We start from the raw sequence: 20231 nt of genomic DNA, 5'->3' as shown, positions 1-20231 counted from the left end.
AGAATACGCGCTTCCCTGGCAAGCGCAAGGGCCTGAGTTCAATCGCCCAATCTGCCAAAAAATAAAACCAAACAAACAAAAAAGAGACATAGCTCCTGCCAGTAAGAACTGAGTAAAGCTGCTGTGTAGGCAAGCAAGCCATAAAAGGCAACGCACGGCAACTTAACAATGTAGAAGTCAAGAAATACGCTCTCAAATTTGAATGACTCCTGAAACAGGAAGAACTGAGATTATTATAAAATGACTGATCACCCTTATGTCATAATTTTCTGTTTTTATTTTCTATTCACATGTTGCTTATGCCTGGGCATCTGGCGGTCCTGAACAGGACATTTCGTGGGTGTAAGCACAGTCTCAGATTTCCATATCCTGCACACATTGAAAGGTGACAAAAGTGAAAGGTCATTTCACCTCTCTACGTGTGAAACTCTCCATTCACTCTTTTCAGTGTTGGTGTATTCCCTATTAATCCAACAGCATTTGGTTATTTTTTTTCCTGAGAAAATTAAAACTTGACTTGTGAAAATAAGCCTTGATTAGAAAATGTAATTCTGGAATGGGTCAGGGATCCCTCTCCAACCGCCCCTGCTTCCATGACTACTGTAGTAGAAACAACTTCTATAAATGTCTTCCATGAAGTGTTCTGGTAGGATGAAGAATGACCTCAGCAGGAAGCATTCTCTTCTGCACACAGTTCACAGGTCTCTCTCTAAGATGCAGGAGTTAGCTGTGACCAGCCGGGCAGGGGTGGCGACCCTATGGCACGCGTGCTGCCGCGATGTTTGTATCAGTGCAAGCCCAAAACTGGGCGGGCAAACCTTTCAGGGTGCTAACGAGCAGCCTGCCTTGCCACACACACACTGCAGGCTCGCCACCCCAGGCCTAGGCTAACGGGCTCTCCCCGTTGCTTCTGTTCATGTGGCTGCTTGCCAACATAAACTCTCTAATGATGAACTCGCTAAAGCTGATGGCAGGCTTTTCTACGCTGATTACACTCGTGTGTGTGTCTCCACTGTGCAGTCTCTGACGCTGAAGAGGAGTCGAGTCATGACTTAAGATCCCCCTGCCCTCCTTATGCCCACAGGGCTTTTCCTCCGGATGGACTTCCTGATGCTGAATCAGCTGTGAACAGTGACTGAAGGCTTTTCCACACGCCTTGCATTCGTATGGCTTCCTACCTGTGTGGATCCTGTAGTGGACGCTGAGGTGGGAGACGCGCGTGAAGGCCCTGCCGCAGACCTTACACTGGTACGGTTTCTCTCCAGTGTGAATTCTCTGGTGCTGTCTGAGCTGGGAGCTCACCCTGAAGGTCTTTCCACACACTTCACATTTGTAGGGTTTCTCACCGGTGTGAATTCTCTGATGGCGAATAAGAGTGGATCCTTGATTAAAAGCCTTCCCACACTCTTTACATTCATAAAGCTTCCTGCCAGTGTGAACGGTCTGGTGTTGGATGAGCTGCGAGCGGTGACTGAAGGTTTTCCCACAGTCCTCACATGAGTAAGGTTTCTCCCCAGTGTGGATTCTGCAGTGAACCTTAAGATGTGAGATGCGATTGAAAGCCCTGCTGCACTCTTTGCACTGATAGGGCTTTTCCCCAGTGTGGATCCGCTGGTGCTCGATGAGCTGCGAGCTGCGACTGAAGGCCTTTGCGCAGTCCTTACACTCGTACGGTTTCTCCCCCGTGTGGACTCTCTGGTGTTGGATGAAATTTGAAGCGGAATTGAAGGCCTTTCCACACTGCTTACACTCGTAAGGTTTCTTCCCCGAATGGATGTTCTCATGCTGAATGAGTCGTGAGCCATATTTGAAGGCTTTCCCACATTCCTTACATTTATAGGGTTTCTCGTTCAGATGAACGCCTTGATGGTTAATAAGGAATTCCTCTTGCCAGAAGTCTTCTCTGCATGTACGATAGTCACAAGCTTTTCCTCCATTTTGGACTTTTCGATAAAATGTAAGGGACGCTTGCTGCGTGAACATGGGCGGCTCCTTGCAACTGTCTAACATCTGGCTGAAACGTCTGTCTGGGTTTCCCGGTTGTTTGTCAGGTTGGCCTTTGCGTTCATGGTCACCCTGGGAGCGCGAGCACTCCACATCGTAGCTTGTCAGGCAGCCCAGGGTCTCCCACAGGGGAGACTCGGCGTCACGAACATCCCGCTTTGGAGATGGCACTTTGGTGTAACATTCGGAGTCTGATACTGCAAAAGAACAAATAAAGTATTGGCTCAACAACTAGAAAGTGGGGCAGTGAATTTACTGAGAAAAAAGTAATAGCATAACGAGAGGAGGGAGGTAATCAAAGAGAGAAGTTACGAGTAGTTCTAAAACGTTAGCGTAGCTCCAATTCACCTCTCAACCATGCTTTTTATTTAAAGAAACACAATGAATTTCTCTGAGACTATGAAAAAGTGCAATCCTGTGAGCACATTCTGCACACCACGGGCTGCCTGGAGAGGGGCAGTGTGGAAGGAGCACGAAGGAGCCCAGGGGCTCTCAGGGTGCCGGGCCGTGCTCTGTCCTGGGGTGGCGACGGCGCAAGGGTGTATCCATCTGTCCTCAGGCACACTGCACTGACCAAACACATTTTACTGAACATACATTACACCTCCCTGAAGTACACTTCGGAAAATCAGAGATGTCACAGAATGCAAATGTCCTGCACATGGATGTGGCAACGGTTGTGCAAACAATGGGACTGCACTTAACACTACCGAACTTACACATAACATGGTTAAAGTAGTAATTCTGGGATGTGTATCCTACAATTTAAAGAACTAAAAATGAAGAAGTAACAGGAGCAGCATATGGCTAGGTCTGCATCCTGCCTCAGCACAGATGTGGGAGAAACAAGGAGCCAGAGGACAGGTGGGCACGTCTGTGTGCGGCGTGCTGGAGGTGGCCTGGCTTCCGCCCTGTACGCAGAGTGGAAACGTCACGCCTCATCCACTGCGCTGCTCTGTGGCGGGCTCTCCGAAGCTTAGCTGACAGCAGCAGTACTGACTGGCTTTTCCTTGACTTCCCATTGCCTAACGGTGACTCTGAAAGGACGGGACTTGCTCCTCGCGTACAGGGTCAGAGCTGACTTGTGGGCAGTGAGCCCCGCCTGCAGCAGGGTGCCTTGCTGCTTACTCAAACCGCAAGCAGAAGTTGCACAGTAAGCAGAATCCAGATTCAATATGTCCATGGGGGCAGGGGCAGGGGCAGGGGCAGGACATAGTGCAGTTGTAGTGGCCGGATTTATTGTCCACAGGAGACTGAGTTATAGGAATAACGGAATATCTATTAGCCAGTGACTATGTGCTCCTCTCTCCAAATTGGAAGAACACAAGGGCCCAGTTCTTGGTCCCCCTTACGCTTACATAGGTTCCCAGGTTGCTATGGTAACCAGGCTAGGATGTCCTGCCTACCTGTGCGTGCAGTCATCGCCCAGGTAGTGAGATTTGCGGATACATGTGGGCACATGGTTTGGCTCTTCCTTTGATTGCCCCTGCTCCCTCCCTTACCTCCTCCACGCCTGTGAAGTTTTGACAGGGCAAGCGAAAGAGTAAGGGGAAATCTAGGCAAGGCCAGTGAGGAGGTGGCCGGCCCACATGTCCTCTGCCTAAACCCTTCTGCCAGGAGTCAGACTACGCGGATTTCTGCCTCAGTCTTTCCTACTTCTCAGGTGAACAGAATACTATGCTAGGGACGCTATCCCCTACCCAGTGAGAGCCCCCACCTACTCAACTTCAGAAGATCACGTACAGCTTGATGCAAGGAATCCTGGGAGAAAGATGAGTGCTTCCGAGAGTGCTCCTAGCGTACTGGGCAGAGGGCCTTAGGGAACTGCACAAGTGCATGTGTGCTTCAGAGGGTGACGTGTGCTCATTCTGTTATGTGTGAAAGGACTGAGCAAAAGTGGCTAGAAGATCAGATGGCTTCTACAATGGAAGATAAGGAGAAAGAAGCAGCATCAGGTTTGGGGATAATGCTGCTGGCTGCTGGCACCTCGAAAACGTTCTCACGATGCCAATGAAACTACAGGACACTGAGAACCAGACACTGTGCTCGGTTGTCAAGAGGAAGGCTCTGGCTCACTGCTGTAGCCTGTGACCCTCCGGCGGGGCAGACACTGGGGAGCCACTGCAGCGGCCACCGAGGTACAGATCTACTCAGTGGTCAGGACATCTGGCTGCCAACGCGCAAAATCACAGAATGAGCGAGCCCAAGAGTGCGGCGGGCCGGGGACCATGGAAGCCCGCTGGGAGGACAGAAGACACACAGTCTGCGAGCAGCTACTTATTATACCCAAGAGCACATTTCGTGGTGGGAACGCCTGTCTTATTCTTGTTTGTTTGCTTGTCTGTTTTGCTAATACGGAAAAGTCCTCGGCTGCTTCGTGGAGACGGCTTTAAAGGCGCTCCTTTCTCCCAGCGCCCTCCTCTGCCATATGCTGCCCGCGCGTCGAGGCGTGCTGATTTACGACAGAATATAGTGTTTGCTCCACGAGCACTCCGAAGTAAAGCCAACTCTAGCCAGTGAGAACTGGGTGAAACCTCCCCAGAGACTACACAGTCCTATTTTCTAGCTTCTGGCTTTGTTTACCTCCTTGTGAAGCGGTAAGGTAGCAACACCAGCCCCAAGGCCTTCTGTCTTCTCCTGTTTCCTGACAAGGTCTGGCCTATGAAGTTAATTATTTGGGTGTTAGTCACTATTTTGAACAGTCAATGGAACAATGTCTACAAATCTAAGACTAGATTCTGGTTTCCACTTCAAACAAGTGATTGCTATTTAGTTTTAAATTTAAATGTTCAAATTGTTAGGACATAAAACTTAAATGGTAATGATTGAGGACAATTAACAGTTGGGGGCAATAATCCAACGCTGGTTCCGGGTCCTTCCAGTGCCATTAGCTCATACCCTACCTATCTGATCCTGTAGTGCAGAAGAAAGGGTTGGTAATTTATCAGTTATGAACCTGGATGTCCACCTCCTTGTCATACCTCGTGCTATACTCTGTCCCACGAATGGTCGTAGGTTCCAAGTGTGGCTCCCGCTCTAGTGGTACTGAGACGGGGGACTGTGGTGGGGGTGTGGCTCATGGTAGAGGGCTTGCCTAGCGTGAAGCCCTGGGCCTGATTCAGTGCTGGACAAAGAAGAGGCAGGGCCTAGCGGGAGGTGACTAAACCCAAGGAAGCAATCCTCAGGAAGGACTGACGCAGTCTCTTGGGACTGCTTCAGGGCTCCTGCACCTACCTCAGTTCTCACAAAAGAGGTTATGAGGCGAGGGCACCCCACATGCTTGGCCCCTACGTGACGCAGCCAGTTCCCTTCCCACCCCTCCACCATGTTGGGACGTGCAGCTCGAGGGGCTGTTTGGACTGAACGGCAAGCACAATAAATCTCTTTCCTTTGTAAACTGCTGTGACAGTTAAGCTGGACTTCCCATTTGGCTGACTTCAGAGCTACCTAGGACACTGGTAAGGCACGTTCTGGGAGCATCTGGGTGGATCATAGAAGGGACGGCAGAGGAAAGACAGCTCAGGCCTGGGTGGCTGAAGCAGAGGTGCTCACAGGGCAAGAGAAGACCTGTGGAGACTACAGGCTTCGGGGAGACACAGCTGCCCCGCGGCCCTGTCTCATCCTTGTCCTTGCAAGAAAGCTTTGTGCTTCCGTCATAGTAGCCATTGCTGTTCCCGGAAACACCCACGGCCTTCACCATTGTCCTGACTCAGATGCAGTCAATAAATATCAAGGTTCTGGGTGCCTTGTGGCCTTTTGTTCCACAAGAACAACTAGTAACCCAGATCTCTGCCGCACCCCTATCCTGTCTCTTGCCGTTTCTTCCTACTGCATGCCCTAATTCAGGCAGGCAATCAGGGACTGACTGCAAGGGTCTACAATAAAGATTTGAAAAACTTCAATTTTGGCTTGAAAGGAACCACATGTAAAGTTGAGGCCAAATGAGCTGTGTTTGTTTAAGAGATCAGCCCCATTAAAAGAAACCAATGCTTTGGGGAAAAGATGCCTTGAGACGCTTCAGGAACTGGCACGATCCCACCCGCTGCTGGCTGAAGGATGCAAAAGCATAAGCCTTTCACTTGAGAAGAGAGCCCCTGAGCTGCACGCTCGGGAAGGCCCGTCTAGGGCATTCCCGGGATTCACTCCACGCCGCTCAGCCACTCAGGTAGTCGGGTCCCACTGTGGCCCCAGGGAGCCCGGCTGCTGCCCAGCTGGGGCGGGGGGCAGGCCCTGGCCTCGTCCGTGAGATTCTGATTTTTAGGCATGTGGAATGCATGAGTTGGCAGCCAATGAGCTCTCCACACAGGTTACAAAGGAAAGACTAGGAGGCCAGGCAAGGTGCCCAAGAGAGGACCATCTGAAACTGTGGGAATGCAGCTGAAGGCGCAGCGGGCGTCCCAGAAGTCTGAAGTTCCAGGAGCATGGACTACCCGCCGAGGACAGCTGCAGGCAGCAGGCAGAGCCGGCTCGGGAGACCGTGTGGTCGCTGACCCTTCTGCCTCGGCCTTCCAGCCGGCTGGAAGTGCAGATCTGCAGGACCACAGCGAGCGCTGCTCCAGCAGGCAGCAACACTCAGGCAGCGACGCACTCGCGAAGCCAGGGCTTCCAGCAGCTCTCCTCAGCTCGCCGCTCATCTGAGGCCTGGCAGGGCTAGGCTTCTGGGAGCCTACACAGAGCTTCTCAAGCATCTCTGCAAACTATGTACCACTAAAGTTTCGTCTTAATTCTTACTACTCAGGTAACTGTGCAGCCAACTCCACCACACGCGGCCCACAAGGCACCGACTTGTCACTTCAAAACCAGGCTACGCTAACACGAGATGATCCGGCTGCAGCTTTTGATTTCTAGAAAAACCTACTGAAAATATATAACTTATTACATTAAGTCCAACAGTCTGGGTTAAAAGAAAATAATAGTAGCCAGGTGAGGTAATTCCGGCCTATAATCCCAGAGCTCTTAAGAGGCTGAGGCAGGAAGATCACAGATTTAAACCCAGCCTATGCAAAGTTAGTAAGACCTGGGGCTGGGAAGATAGCTCAGCGGCATAAGCGCCTGGCTGGCAAGCAGAAGGACCTGAGTTCAGTCCCCAGTATTGCATGTTGTGTGTGCCAGCCACTAAAACCAGAAGTGGTGGCACATGCCTGTAATCCCAGCATTGGGGAGGCTGAGACAAGAGGATCACTGAGTCTGAGCTGCATAGCAAGAACCTGCACCAAATAAATAAATAAATAAATAAGCGAATAAGTAAATGATTATTTTTTTTAAGGGGCTGGAGACACATGTGGCTCAACGGAAAAGCCCTGGGTTCAATCCCTAGTACCTAAGGACCACGGGGGCGGGCGGGGGGCACAGTGGCACAACGCCAGCGTTTGAGGGGCTGAGGCAGGGGAAATTCAAGCCTAAGTCAATCCCTCCTGGGAACTTAGCAAGGTACTGTCTCAAACTTAAAATAAAAAAGCAGTATTTTAGGGGAAGGTCCTGAGTTCAATCCCCAGTACAAAAAACAAAAACAACAACAACAACAACAAAAAACCCTGACTCTTTCTTGGGTATAATTACTTCATCATATTTAGATTTATTTTCAATTACTAACAATATTTATTTGCATTCGAAGGAGTTAAAATTCTGGAAATCAATCTTCCTCTTGGTCTCTGGGCTGTTTTCACGCCCGGTACTGAGTCTTCCCACGCTCAAGGGCCCAGACCCGGGTGACCCGGGTGAGCTTTGAAGGTGAAACGTCCAAAAGGCTGAAATACAGCCTTCTGTCCCTGCAATGCTGGCCATGACTCTGACATTCCTGAGACTACACGTATTTCTGAATGGGTTAAACTACTATTTTTAACAGATAAAGGTACTTAACATAATGGACCAATTTTCTGCCCCTCAAATCTATTCTCCATCACGCCCCTGAATTTTTTTATTCATCCACACTGGCTTTAAGAATGATGTCTTTAAAAAAATGATATTCTTGTGTTATTCTAGTTTTTGCCCTAATAAACATTTCTAACGCGTATTCCTGCACGCGTGCAGCACCGGCCTGTTACTGTGGCCGGACGGTCATTCTCTCCGAGACGGTGTTGATTCCTGTGCGGCTTTCTGCTCTTGTATTCCTGTGCGCAGCGGCAAACTCTGCTCATTTGGTCCGTATTGATATCAATCAGCTTTTATTTGAATGTTAAGCTAAAAATGTGCATTAAAAATGATTATAGTGGGCCGGCAAGACAGCTCAGCACACTAAAGCACCTGCTTAGGCGAGCTTAGGCGAGCGCAGGGCCTGCGGTTAGCTCCCTGGCACCGCACTCCATGCCGGCCCGGGCCCAGGGCGGGCTGAGCCAGCCAGTCTGGGCGCGTGGTGCAGGCCTGCAATCCCAGGGCTGGGGAGGCTGAAAGCAGGAGGCTCACTAGGAGTCTGAGCTGCACAGTGAGACCCTGCAACAGCCAAATACACCTTTTAAAAAATTCTATTATGGGGCTGGGGTGACAGCTCAGCAGCATAGGTGTGTCTGCGTGGCAAGTGCAAGGTCCTGAGTTGAGTCCCCCGTATGTACCAACAAAATAGACAAAAGACTACGTCCAACAAACCCAGAAGCCCATGTGAAAGGATTCCCAATACTGAAACCTGACATCATATAAAAAAGGAAGGACTTCTGGGAAGGCGGCGGAGTGGTGCGAGGCAGAGAGAAGGCCTCTCCCAGATATGGTGTCCAGACAATGAAATACAGTAATCAAAGAAGAGGAGAAGGAAGGAGAGCATCCCCCGGGGCCAAGAAGGACCTAAAGAAAGAACTGAAGCCCACGTGGAGAGCAAACAAGGAGGAGGCGGTGGGCCGCGCTTCCTCACTGGGCCAGGACCCTCCGCCCGGGGTGGGCAGGTCAAGCCCGCAGTCTCACGCTGCCTGCTGGCAGTCCCACAGGGCTGCACGGAAGGACCAGGCAGGGGAGGAGCGGTGGACACTGCGAGCTGCGCGGCTGGTGGGTGGCACGGATCTGGCTGGCCCGGGAGAGGGCGGCTGGCTGGGAGCCATCTTGGAGAGGGGCCAGCTGAGCCCTGAGCCAGAACCACCGCTGGCTCTGTTGGGGGGCTCCCGGCCCAGCTCAAGCCCATAGAAGGACACGGCCCGCTGCAGGCAGAACGTGTGGATCCAGCCTCATGGCTCTACGCCAGCCTGAGCTTCAGGGGAAACCAAGGCACAGGCCCACTGAGATGGCTAACTACCCCGGGAGAAAACTACTCCTGGCTTGCTCCGACAAATCAACCCTGATCTGGATTCTGTCTCCATACCTTGTCTACCAGCGGCAGCACAGAATTTTTTTAATCTCTCTCTTTTTTTGTTTTCTCTATCTCTCATTGCTTGATCTTGATTATATATGCGTGTTAACATGTTTTCTACTTTTTGTGGGGCTGGCCAAATAGCTCAGCAGATTACATGCCTGCTTAGACAGAGTGCAGAGGCTGGGGCCCAATCCCTGGCGTGCCATGCCATTCTGTGCGGTCCCCCTCTCCGGGGCATGCTGATGTGGCAACTAAGACTGGGCGTGGTAGCACAGGCCAGTAATCCGAGCACTTTGGAGGCTGAAAACAGGAGGATCATTACGAGTCCGAGCCACATAGTGAGACCCTGTAGACCCTGTACTAAATATATTAAAAAAAAAAAAAAAGTAGTTTTTTGTGGTTCTCCTTTTATTTCTTCCTTCTGTCTTTCCCTCCTCTCTTCTGGAACAGGTTCCCAAAATTTGCATAATCCTCCTTTACCTTCTAGTCTTGCTTCTAATCTCTTCCTCTTCCTCTATTTCTCCCATTTCCCCCCTAACCCAAAGGTAAAGTTGGCATACAATTTTCTGGTTTGCTTCAGATTTTGTTAGGTAGCCACAAACCTAATTCACATGGCTAGCAGTAAAAACGTGAAGGTCACCTCCACTTTTCCTTTTCGAGGCTGTCTGTGATGCTTCTGCTACTGCTGATTGTACTAGTTTAGCAAAAGTGCCATCACTGTTCTAACCAGCTATTCTTCCTTATAAACCACGACCAAGATTTCCTAAGGGTCACAGAATACTGTGGGCCAGTGCCGAGGAACCAGGGGCTGGGCCAAGCAGGCAGCAGCGTTTCATCCCCACTAAACCGAAAAGTTAGGGTCCTGAAGCAGGATCAAGAGCCAAAAGGCAGCTACACCTGGAAGACACCTCTGCCAAGTAGTCGTCCTTAAGGGTTCTAGACACCGGCACTAAAGCTACTCACCAGAAGCAATTCACAAGAATCAACCCAGGAGTTAAATTTAAAAAATTTTAAGAAAGAAAAGAAGGGAAAAGACACTTAAAAAAGACACAGCTCCATTAATCCAGTCCGCCCAAGGCAAACCCTGGGGACAGAGAAACGGGACAGTCTGAGAGCCGCCCACTTAGCCTCTTTAAAGTGGCAACAACAAAGCAACTGATTACGGATCATAACTACAGGGCCAGTGGCCACAGTGACAAACACGCTTAGTGAGTTTAGAGTAGATAAAAATTAAGAAAGAGGACCTCAGGAAAAAGCTGGGAAACAGGAAAGAAACGGAATCCATCAAACAGATTCAAACATATATCCCAAGAGATTAGCAATCTGAACGTGTGTGCAGCAGAATGAGCCAACGTGAGGACAGACTCTCAGGACAGAAGACAGGCTTGGGATGAGCTATCCTGAAAAGAAAGATTTCCTCAAAATAGCAAGGGACCATGAGACACCAATCCAGCAGCTGCGAAAGGACACAAAGAAGACTAACATAAGACTGACTGGAGCCGAGGAAAAAGCAGGAAATGGCACAAATGATATTAAAAATAAAATCAAAACACTGTTCACAGATGTCATGGCAGAAAACTTCCCTGGCAGGGAAACAGAGTTTGACACACAGATGAGTGAGGCGTCCACGGCTCCAGTGAGCCATGCTAAAATCAGCAAGGCATATAATTGTCAAGATTCAGAAATTCAGAGAAGTACAGAATATCAAAACTTATTAGAGAAACAAATCACCTATGAGAGAAAGCCCATCAGAATCACAGCGGACTTCTCAACACAAACCTTCAAGGCAAGGAGAGCTTAGAGTGAAGAACTTCAAGCCCTAAAAGAAAACCCCCTGATCCAGACCGATGTATCCTACAAACACCTTTCAAAACGGATGGAGAAATAAGATACCTCCATGACGGAGGACGCCAGAGAAATCCATGACCACCAAACCAGCACTCCGAAGTGACCTGAAGGACGTTCTAAAAAGTGATAAAAAGGACTACAGCTCCATGAACCCAGCAGAATGAATCCACCAGAGAAGGGGAACAAGTAAGCAGAGGGGAAAACACAGAGCCAGCAACAAGAAAATGACGTGACAAGGATAGGCCAAACGCATCAGTCGGAACCCTCAAGGCTAATCAGCTCGATCCACCAATCAGAAGAAACAGACGGGCGGGATGAACGCGGAAGCCATACCCCACAAATATGCTGTCTACAAGAAACACATTTAATTCAAAGAAAATTCATAGCCCGAAAGTCCAAGAGTGAAAAACAACTCTCCATGCAACGGGAACCCAGAAGGAAAACAGGGGAAGCTATTTTATTTGCAGATGAACTGAATGTCAAGGCAACGCCTCTGAAGAGAGACACGGAAGGTCTCTATATCCTTGTAAAAGGAACGATCCAAGAGGAAGAGATAGTAATAAACATATATGCACCAAATACCGTACACCCAAATGTATAAAACACATTTTTTAAAAAAATGTATTTATTTGGTGCAGGGTCTTGCTATGCAGTTCAGACTCGTAGTGATCCTCCCGGCCCTGAGCCAGCCACCAACACCGGCGTGGTGGTGCACACCTATAATCCCAGCACGGAGGAGGCTAAAGACAGAAGGATCACTGAGTCCGAGCTACACAGTGACACCCAGTACCAAATTCCTTTAAAAGACAAGACAACTTTATTATGTAGACTAAATGCAATTCTGATCAAAATTCCAACAGCATATCTCACAGAATTAGGGAAAACAATCCTAAAATTGATTTGGAACCAGGAGAGACCTAGAATAGCAAAGGCAATTCTAGGCAATAAAGGCAACGTGGGGGGCGTCACAATCCCTGACCTGAAATTATACTGCAAAAGTACTGAGAAAACAGCATAGAACTGGGGGAAAAACGAACAGACGTGAGGGTCAGAGGAGCAGACCAGAAGACGCAGACACCGCTCCAGGACACCCCGCCACCTCACCTTTAACCAAGGCGCCAAACATCTTCCCCGGAAAAAAGCTTCTTTAACAACTCGTGCTGGAAAACCTAGCTTTCCACACGCTGAAAACAAAAATTAGTTTTAATTTTATCTTCCACCGTGCATTAAACTAAGATCAAAACGGATCAAGTATCTAAATATTAGAAACATTAAATCTGCTGGAAGGGCACATAGGCAGAACTCTTCAACACACTGGCGAAGGCCAAAGCTTTATAAGCAAAACCCCAGTAGCACAGGAAGTGTCGCAGAATCAACACCTGGGATCTCATCTTATTAAGAGGCTTTTGCACAGCAAGACAAATCACCAACAGAGTGAAGAGACAATGCACAGCGTGGGAAATCATGTTTTGCTACTCATTCCTCAGACACAGGGTCATTATCTAGAAAAAAAAAAAAAAAAAAAAAAAAAAAAAAATCTGATCCTCCCCGCACCCCAAGTTTGAAGACCCAATCCAAAACTGGCCATCTGAACTGATGAAACAGCAATGACAAATACGTGAAAAAATGTTCAACACCACCGGTCGTTTTAGAGATGCAAGGCTCAAGGCGGCCAGAGAACTCTGACCATTGAGGCGTCCGAAGATGTTCCCGCCCGACGTTCCCTGCCTTCTCTCAAGCCCTACAAAACAAAAGCCCGGTTCTCTGTGCCAGACAGACGGCCTCTCACCCTCTGCCTGCCTGCACTCAGGCACAGTAAATTCCATGCCACTTGTCTTTACACAAGCCTGGGGGTCCAGCCAGCCCCTGCCTCCCGCCTTTCCTTACAGGAAGCAGCAACTACCTTTGCTAAGTGTTACTGATCAGGGCAAGGGATACGGCTCAGTGGCACCGCGCCTGCCTGGTAAGCGTGAGGTCCTGAGTTCGAGTCCCAGTACCTGAATAAATAAATAGATGCTACAGATCAGCTAAAGAAGGTGATAACGAAGACAGGACTCCTGGGCCCGGCAGCCGGAGGAAGACTTCCTCCCGCGAGGGTCCGCTCCTCGCCGCCCTGTGGCGGCAGGGGCCGCTGCGCTGCCCCGATGCTTCACTCACCCGGGCATGGGCCGCCTGCTGTCACCGTCTCCTCCACCCAGGGCGCTCTGCCTTGCTCCAGACAGGAGATCACACCAGGCTTGGATGCAGCAAGACCTGCAGATGCCAACACCACCGGTTACACTGCGGTGGGCGCAGAGCTCGTTCCAGGGCTTGCCCCCGAGCAGGTGCGCAGCTGCAGGAAGGGCTGGAGCCTCGGCCAGCGGGCCGCCCTCTGGCCACTGACTGGTCACCACCGTGCAGGACAGCAGGGACAGACATGCAGGAGGGAACAGACGTGGCCCAACAGCTCCACACTAGCAGACCCGCCACCTTACCCAGTGAAACCAGGTTGCGGTACGTCTCCAGCATCACATGCCTGTACAGCTCCCTCTGCGCAGGCGCCAGCCGCTCCCACTCCTCCTGGGAGAAGACGACGGCCACATCCCTGAACAGTGCTGGCCCCTGCAACACAGGGCACGAGCGACAAGCACGTCAGAGCTGCTGTCGCAGGCCTGCAGTGGAGATGAGAACACTAAGCCACCTCTCCTACAGAACGGAGCAGCATAAGGAAAGGTGCTGCCCGCCGCGCTGCGCACGGGCACCTCTCGGCTAAGGGACGCCTGTCACTTCTGCCTTCCTGGAACGCCGAGCAAAAGAGACACTGGACGGGCTTCCCCCAAATATTGTGTTCAGAGAAACTTCGGAAGATCTCAGAAACAGGACTTCCACGTAAATCAAGAAGTCCTTGAAGACCTATGTTCACTGTTGTATCAACACAGATCTGATACTTCTTTATAGTTCTTCTATTCTGTGTGTGTGTGTGTGTGTGTGTGTGTGTGTGTGTGTGTGTGTGTGGTCAGGGTCTGTGCACCGAGCTATATTCCCTGGCTGCTTGCTCGCTTGCTTTTCTTTATTTCTCTAGTTTTCTTTCTTGCATTTTATCCATCTTCCTACCTACCTGCCTATCTGTTCAGAAGGCCCCCCTACGTTGCTGATTGCCGGGGCTGGGCTTGAACCTGTCACCCTATTGCCTCAGCAGCCTCCCTGAGTGCTGGGATTACAGACCGTTCCTCCCAGGAGGCTGCCAACCTTTTCTTCTTCAGGAGTGAAATCAGGAAAGATGGCTTTTGTTGACCATACAGTTTTCTATCACGTGAAAAGAATTACTTGGATGTCCTCTAATTTTGGATTCAGACTGCTCTGCATTTGCCAGCTGATGCTGCACCTAGCAGGCCGATGATCTAACCTACGGTCACCTGTCACCCTCAGCACCTCACTTCTCTTGCTCTTAAGCTGCAGAAGCTCAGGGAGGGTGATCCAGAATCAAATGTTCTGCAACCACAAGTTAGAATTAATTTAACTCTGGCACCCACTTTCCCATGGATTCCCAGCTTGGACTCAATTACACCTAACTGCCCATCTCTTCCAACACAGGGCATGGTGCCACTCACTAAGCCGACACCAGCCAACTCCAGCTCCCCTGCTGTTCCATGTGACGCCCCAAGCGTCATTTCCAAACCTTCTAACGTCACTTCCCATGGGAATGCTCTCATATCAGACAGAAAATGTATTTCTACTCCACCTGGCCCATAGATCCATAGGCATGTGTCAGCAGAGCCAACGGGAGGGGGGCTAGCTGTCTGTCTGTTCCTTTTATTCCCTAAAACTGAGACCTCTGAGAGCCAAACTAATAGATGGAACCCAGGTGGGAAGTTTCAGGATAAGGAAAACAAATATTTACATGATTTTAAAACTCACGAGGGACATGACTTTTAGAATCTCAAGCGCAGGTGGGTTCTCGTCCAGGTTCCTCTCGTGGGGATGGGCTGAATCATAAATGGCAGAGCTGGAGGAAGAAAGAGGAAACGTGCAGAGGCAAGCTTGCCTCCCAGCTCCCAGAATGCCAAGGGTACAACCCCCGCCTCACGCCCCCACCCAGCCCTCAAGTTAGAGAGTCAGGACAAAGTGTAGTTGTCACCCAACTACAGGAAACCAGCGTTAGTCGCTGCCAAGGAAGCTGTGGCCCTTCCTGCTTCACTGCCCACAAATCACTGCCACAGGCTCCGCCTTGTTGCAGACACACATCCCAAGACTGGGACGCTCACACCAGGTCCGGTGACCGAGACCCACCTGGGGCCTCAAGGACAAGGAAAGCTCTCCTCGGCCAGGAGTACAGAGGGCCCGCGTGATTTACAGAGCTCCACGCCTAAGTACAAGCCTGCCCACGACCAAGCCATTTAACGGGCAACAGCCTCAGAAGTGCACCAGGATCTTTCCCCAACTTCCACATTGCCAGAGCTCCACAGCCCAGTCTCAGGCCTTGTGGACACCACCTCTAGGGCCTACCATGCAGTGGTGTTGCAGGGGACAATCTGGGAAGGTAAAGAGGACAGGTCCGGGACTCCATTCTCAGCATGGAGTGCTCTCCTATACGGGTAGTGCAGTGCACAACGCTACACACAGCACAGCTTCTTGAGATCACAACCCAAAATGAGTACCTCAGATGAAACACTGCACAACTACCAAAATGGACTCTAGGCAGCAGTACACGTCAAGAAAAGGCACTTATAACTGTAGCCTTTGCAAAATACTAGAACATTCATCCAACAAAAGTCAAACCCACCTACCCACTGAAACACGGGCTCAAAACACACACACACACACACACACACAACCAACTTAACAGAAAGCAAGCAATTCACGTGTTATCATTTAAACACTCCTCGAGTCATCACTAAATGAGTATTATTTTGTAAGGGAGTACAGGACAGTGCCTGGCACATGACAAATATTTCACTCTAACGTATATATGTATGACTGTTGCTTAATACAACACCACAGGAAGAGGGCTGAGGAGATAGCGCAGTAGAATAAGCACTTGCCTGGCAAGCACAAGATCCTGAGTTTGATCTCTGGTACCACAAAAAATAAATAAATAAATAAATAAATAAATAAAATAAATCAATAAAAATTAAAAACACCAGAGGAAGATTTTTCTTATAGTGACCATTTTTACAAGCACTACTGTATCCTTCTACACGAAGAGCCGGAGATTCACTCATTTGCTCCACTTCTGAGCATACAACTTCAGCAAGATCAACTAAAATATCCCCAGGGATAACCTCTGCTTCTAAACTAGTGGTTCTAAGTCCTCTGGGGTCTTGCGACTCTTGGAGGACTTCATAAAACAAGTGTTAGTATACTAAGGCATATAACAGTCAAGACTCCAGAAATTGAGCACAAGAACAGAATATTTATAGGTATTAGAGAAAAGAAACAAATCTGCTACAAAGCCCATCATCAGACACAGCTGACTTCTCAAGTCAAGGAGCTCGTGGAGTGTTTCAATTCCTACAAGAAAACAACTTCTAACCCTGTTTGATGTACACTGCAAAACTATCTTTCAAAATTGATATAAGATATTTCCATGACAAAGGACACCTGAGGAAATCCATGAACACCAAACCAGCACTCCAAATGTTCTGAAGGGCATGATTTATGTGTGCCCTTTACTACCATTTCCTAAAACTTTTTTCAATAAAAGAAAAGAAGAATTGGTCAAGCAATGGCCATGACTCATCCACATGGCTGACACTGACAAAGGTTCTACAATCTGAGGTACAGGATCTCAGGATAAATCCTGAGGGGATTTCACTGACTTTATCAGACCCTAAAGCTACAACTCTAGTTGCACAGGTCCTGCTTTACCTTGGTCTTAACCATCCAGCAGAAACATATAAAAACGAAATATAAGAAGTAAATCCATGCTGTTATGTTGAGCTATAGGGGACTCAGGTCAACAATTTCTGACATTGCCAAGAAAGCAGAAGACCCAATACTATTATGGGCTACTGGACTCTTTTAGAATATTTTGCTGAGCTTACACACCTATAATATTCAAATAACGGAACTTAACAAAAAAGGGTATACAGATGAATGTCCATTTTGTATCTGTGTATTCAAAGTGGTTAGGATAGATATATAGTTACATTCTCTTAATGAATGGAGGAATTTGTTCTAATGGTGTTTGTAAATAGGATATCATGTCCGCATCTTGTACAGCAATTAACCACTAGGAAGAATGTATGCAATGTGTTAATTATTGAAACTGTCCATTTTGATTTGAAACTGTCTCATTGCTATTTGTTTATCAATAAAAATATGGGGGAAAAAAAAGAAAAGAAGATGTAGAAAACAAATCTTCCAGATTAAAAAAAAAGCATACATGCAAATACATGCAAATGAGGCGAGAGTCCAGGGGTGAGGACCCGTACGCCCCGCCCCTGTGGTCGCGTGGGGCCCCTGGGAAGTGTAGTCCAGAGCCCTAGGAGCCGCTCACTGAAACGAGGTTGACCCACCCACTGCACTTCGGGCTTGGAACTCACCAGGCCGCGGTGACCGCTCTCTCGTGAATCCTGAAGCGCCCAAGAAACCCCAGAGCCCCTCACCTGCCGGTCCTAGATCGCGGTGCGACTGCGGTCGCACTCCGCAGCCCCGGGCTTGCTTCCCCTCGGCACGGGCGGACTCGCCGCCTAGAGCCGGAAGATGGCGTAGTACCGCGATGCCTTCTGGGAAGTGTAGTCTCCAGTCGGCGACGCTACCGCCGGGCTCTGATTCTGCGTCCCGCGATGTTTCCCAGGCCGCGCGGGGAGGTACTGATGGCACGAGTTCGAGTCCCTTGGCCGCTGATGCGCGGTGCTCTGCAAGCCGTGATGCTCGCTGTCTGGAAGTGGTTGCTGTGGAGATGTGTGGTGTTTAGTTCTGAATCGACGTGGCTCGTTGAGTGTGTGCATGGCTGTGTAAAAATGTATCTATCAAAAGTTTTCGTACCCTTAAGCCTCCATCTCTGTGCAGTATTTTAGCAGCAGGACTTGTGGAGAAATGTCCTGTTACGGCAAAGGACCAGGCCGCCACAAGCGAGTTGTCCGTCCTCTGCGGTGTGGGAAAGCCTGGACTCCCGCGCCCTGCAGCCTCGGGTGCAGCGCGGTTGCGTGCGCAGACTGGGGCCTCCGAGCCCGTCTCCGAGGGAGGACCCCCCCTGCGCTTGACCCGGGACGGATCGGAGCTCAGGCCCCTGGTGCGACCCTGCGATGACGGACGTCTGGGGTGTGGCCGTTGCTGCGGTGTGAACCCCGGAGCCCGAGTTCCTCAGGCCCCGCCTGGGAAACTTGCCTGAGCTTCCGTATTTGGAAGTGAAAATGATGATGGCGCGCGTTGGCTTTTGGGGTGACTGAATGAGGTGACATGTGGACAGCAGCGTGGCCGCTGCTGCTCCTGAAAAGGAGGGTGATGTGAAAGAAGCTGAAGTTTTCTTTATCTAAAGGTGCTTATTCCAAGAAATCCACGAAAAACAATGAACTGCAAATTGATCTGAGGTCCAGATCCATGTGAGTACCGGAAAGTATACAGGGGTGAATCTAATAATAAACTGTGTATGTGCACGAATTTTTAATTATGGCTCAAAAATCCAGAGACTACTACTGCTAGCTGTTGTGCTAGGCACAGTTGGCCCCTTTCGTGTAGCAGAGCTGCAGCCACTCTGGGCTCGTCTGCCTTTTGTTCACACAGAAAGGGTTACAAGTAATTCAAGTGACACAAGGCCCCTCTGCCTTCCAGTCTCCACTTCGTACGTGCCCAAGGAAGCAACTTAATCTCAGCTGAACAAACACTTTGCCCGAGAGCCCGCAGCTGCCATCCTCCCTGCACAACGCTTTTCTCCTTGGCGCTCACACCAAGCCAGTTAGGCCTCAGTCCTCCTCTAGTCTCACAAGGGAGAGATCTCGGGAAGAAAACCAAGCTGCCCGCAGCTGTCCTTGGCTTTCCAGCCCTGAGAATGGCAGGTAAGTCCGTTTCAGTCTGTGGTGCTGTGTCTGCTACGCGCCACAGTTTGGGGGAACTTCCAGGGTGCTTCCCAAAGGAGCGCCGTTGGACATTCACGCTAGCAACATGGGAAGTTCCACTTTCTCTTCATCCTTGCTGGCACTTGTCACCCTTTATGTTCTAGCCAGCCGAGTGGGCATCAAGTAGTGCACCATAATGGTTTCAGCTGGCTTTTCCCCAGTGACTAGTGCTGTCATCTGCCTTTCAGGTACCTATACACCACTTAAATATCTTCTTTGGAGACATCTTTATTGGAGTCTACTGTCCATTTAAAAAAAAATTGCCATTTGTATTTTTATTATTTTTTCTATGTTTTGTCAAGGTAGGGTCTTACTTTATAGTCCAAGATAAATTTGAACCCACTGTGTAACCCAGGCTGGCCTCAAGCTTGTGGCCGATCTCCTGTCTCAGCCTCCTCAGCACTGGGATTACAGGCGTGCCCTCTTGGTGGAGGGTAATTCTTTTAGAAATGGCTTCCTGTTAAACATATTCCAGGTCCTTCTGTCCTCAAACAATTCAATGAGAAAAGCCAAGAACCCCTTGCTTCTCAAGCAAACCAAACTTTTGATTTCCTTGAGAAGCAAGGGGTGAAAGGGTAAGGAAAACTGGCTCTTCTAAGTGAACTTGGGATGCACAAAACAGGAAAGGAGAAAAAGCAAAAATAAAAGTACACCCTGGTCTAGGAGACACAGAGCGTCTTTGACAGGGAAGAACGGCACAAGGAAAGATTGTTCCTTTTAGAACTTTGTTCTCTATGACGCTGCCTAGTTCTGTAGATGTCTTCTGGCTGTCTAACTGCTTTCTTGACCTTGCAGCCTAAGAGAGTAGCCAAGCCTTCAGGGTACCTGACTGCGCCAAGCTTCGTGGTCATGAATCTCGTCTTGTAACTCATGTCATTCACCTCGCCCTGTGGCCAAGGCTGTCACCCTTGTGGCTGATCAGGAGAACTGCCAGGCTGTCCTGTCCCGCCTTGGTAACCCCTGCTCAGGCCTCACGTCGAGTGCCGGCTCATGGACCCTCGCTGCGTGGCTTTTGCTGCAAGTTATTCCAGCCAAGGCCACCAGCGTGAAATGAAGCCATCTACTGC

At 49.6% G+C, this 20231-nt stretch overlaps 1 protein-coding gene across 2 annotated transcripts; it reads right to left on the bottom strand.

Moving 5' to 3' along the window:
• Positions 1-294: 294 nt before the first annotated feature.
• Positions 295-17786, bottom strand: Znf582 (zinc finger protein 582). 2 transcript variants are annotated; one of them, XM_023708522.1, is made up of 5 exons: positions 17650-17786; positions 15006-15110; positions 13600-13726; positions 13283-13378; positions 295-2201 (listed from the first exon to the last, which is right to left on the bottom strand). In XM_023708522.1, the coding sequence occupies exons 3-5, from the start codon at positions 13631-13633 to the stop codon at positions 883-885; spliced, it is 1449 nt and encodes a 482-aa protein (XP_023564290.1). In that variant the 5' UTR covers positions 13634-13726; positions 15006-15110; positions 17650-17786; the 3' UTR covers positions 295-882. The 2 variants fall into 2 exon arrangements, with proteins under 2 accessions (XP_023564290.1, XP_023564289.1); XM_023708521.1 differs by having other exon boundaries at positions 15023-15110.
• Positions 17787-20231: the final 2445 nt, after the last annotated feature.

Source organism: Octodon degus, unplaced genomic scaffold (genome assembly GCF_000260255.1).
Source record: "Octodon degus isolate 3935 unplaced genomic scaffold, OctDeg1.0 scaffold00382, whole genome shotgun sequence".
Taxonomy (NCBI): Eukaryota; Metazoa; Chordata; class Mammalia; order Rodentia; family Octodontidae; genus Octodon; species Octodon degus.
Note: the sequence above shows the minus strand (reverse complement) of the source record. Positions and strands in the feature narration are given on the sequence as shown.

Coding starts and splice junctions, on each gene's coding strand:
- Znf582 (XM_023708521.1), bottom strand. Junction 13,379..13,599: donor CCGCAACCTGGTTTCACTGG/GTAAGGTGGCGG, acceptor TGGCATCTGCAG/GTCTTGCTGCATCCAAGCCT. Junction 2,202..13,282: donor AGCAGGCGGCCCATGCCCGG/GTGAGTGAAGCA, acceptor GTTCTTTTGCAG/TATCAGACTCCGAATGTTAC.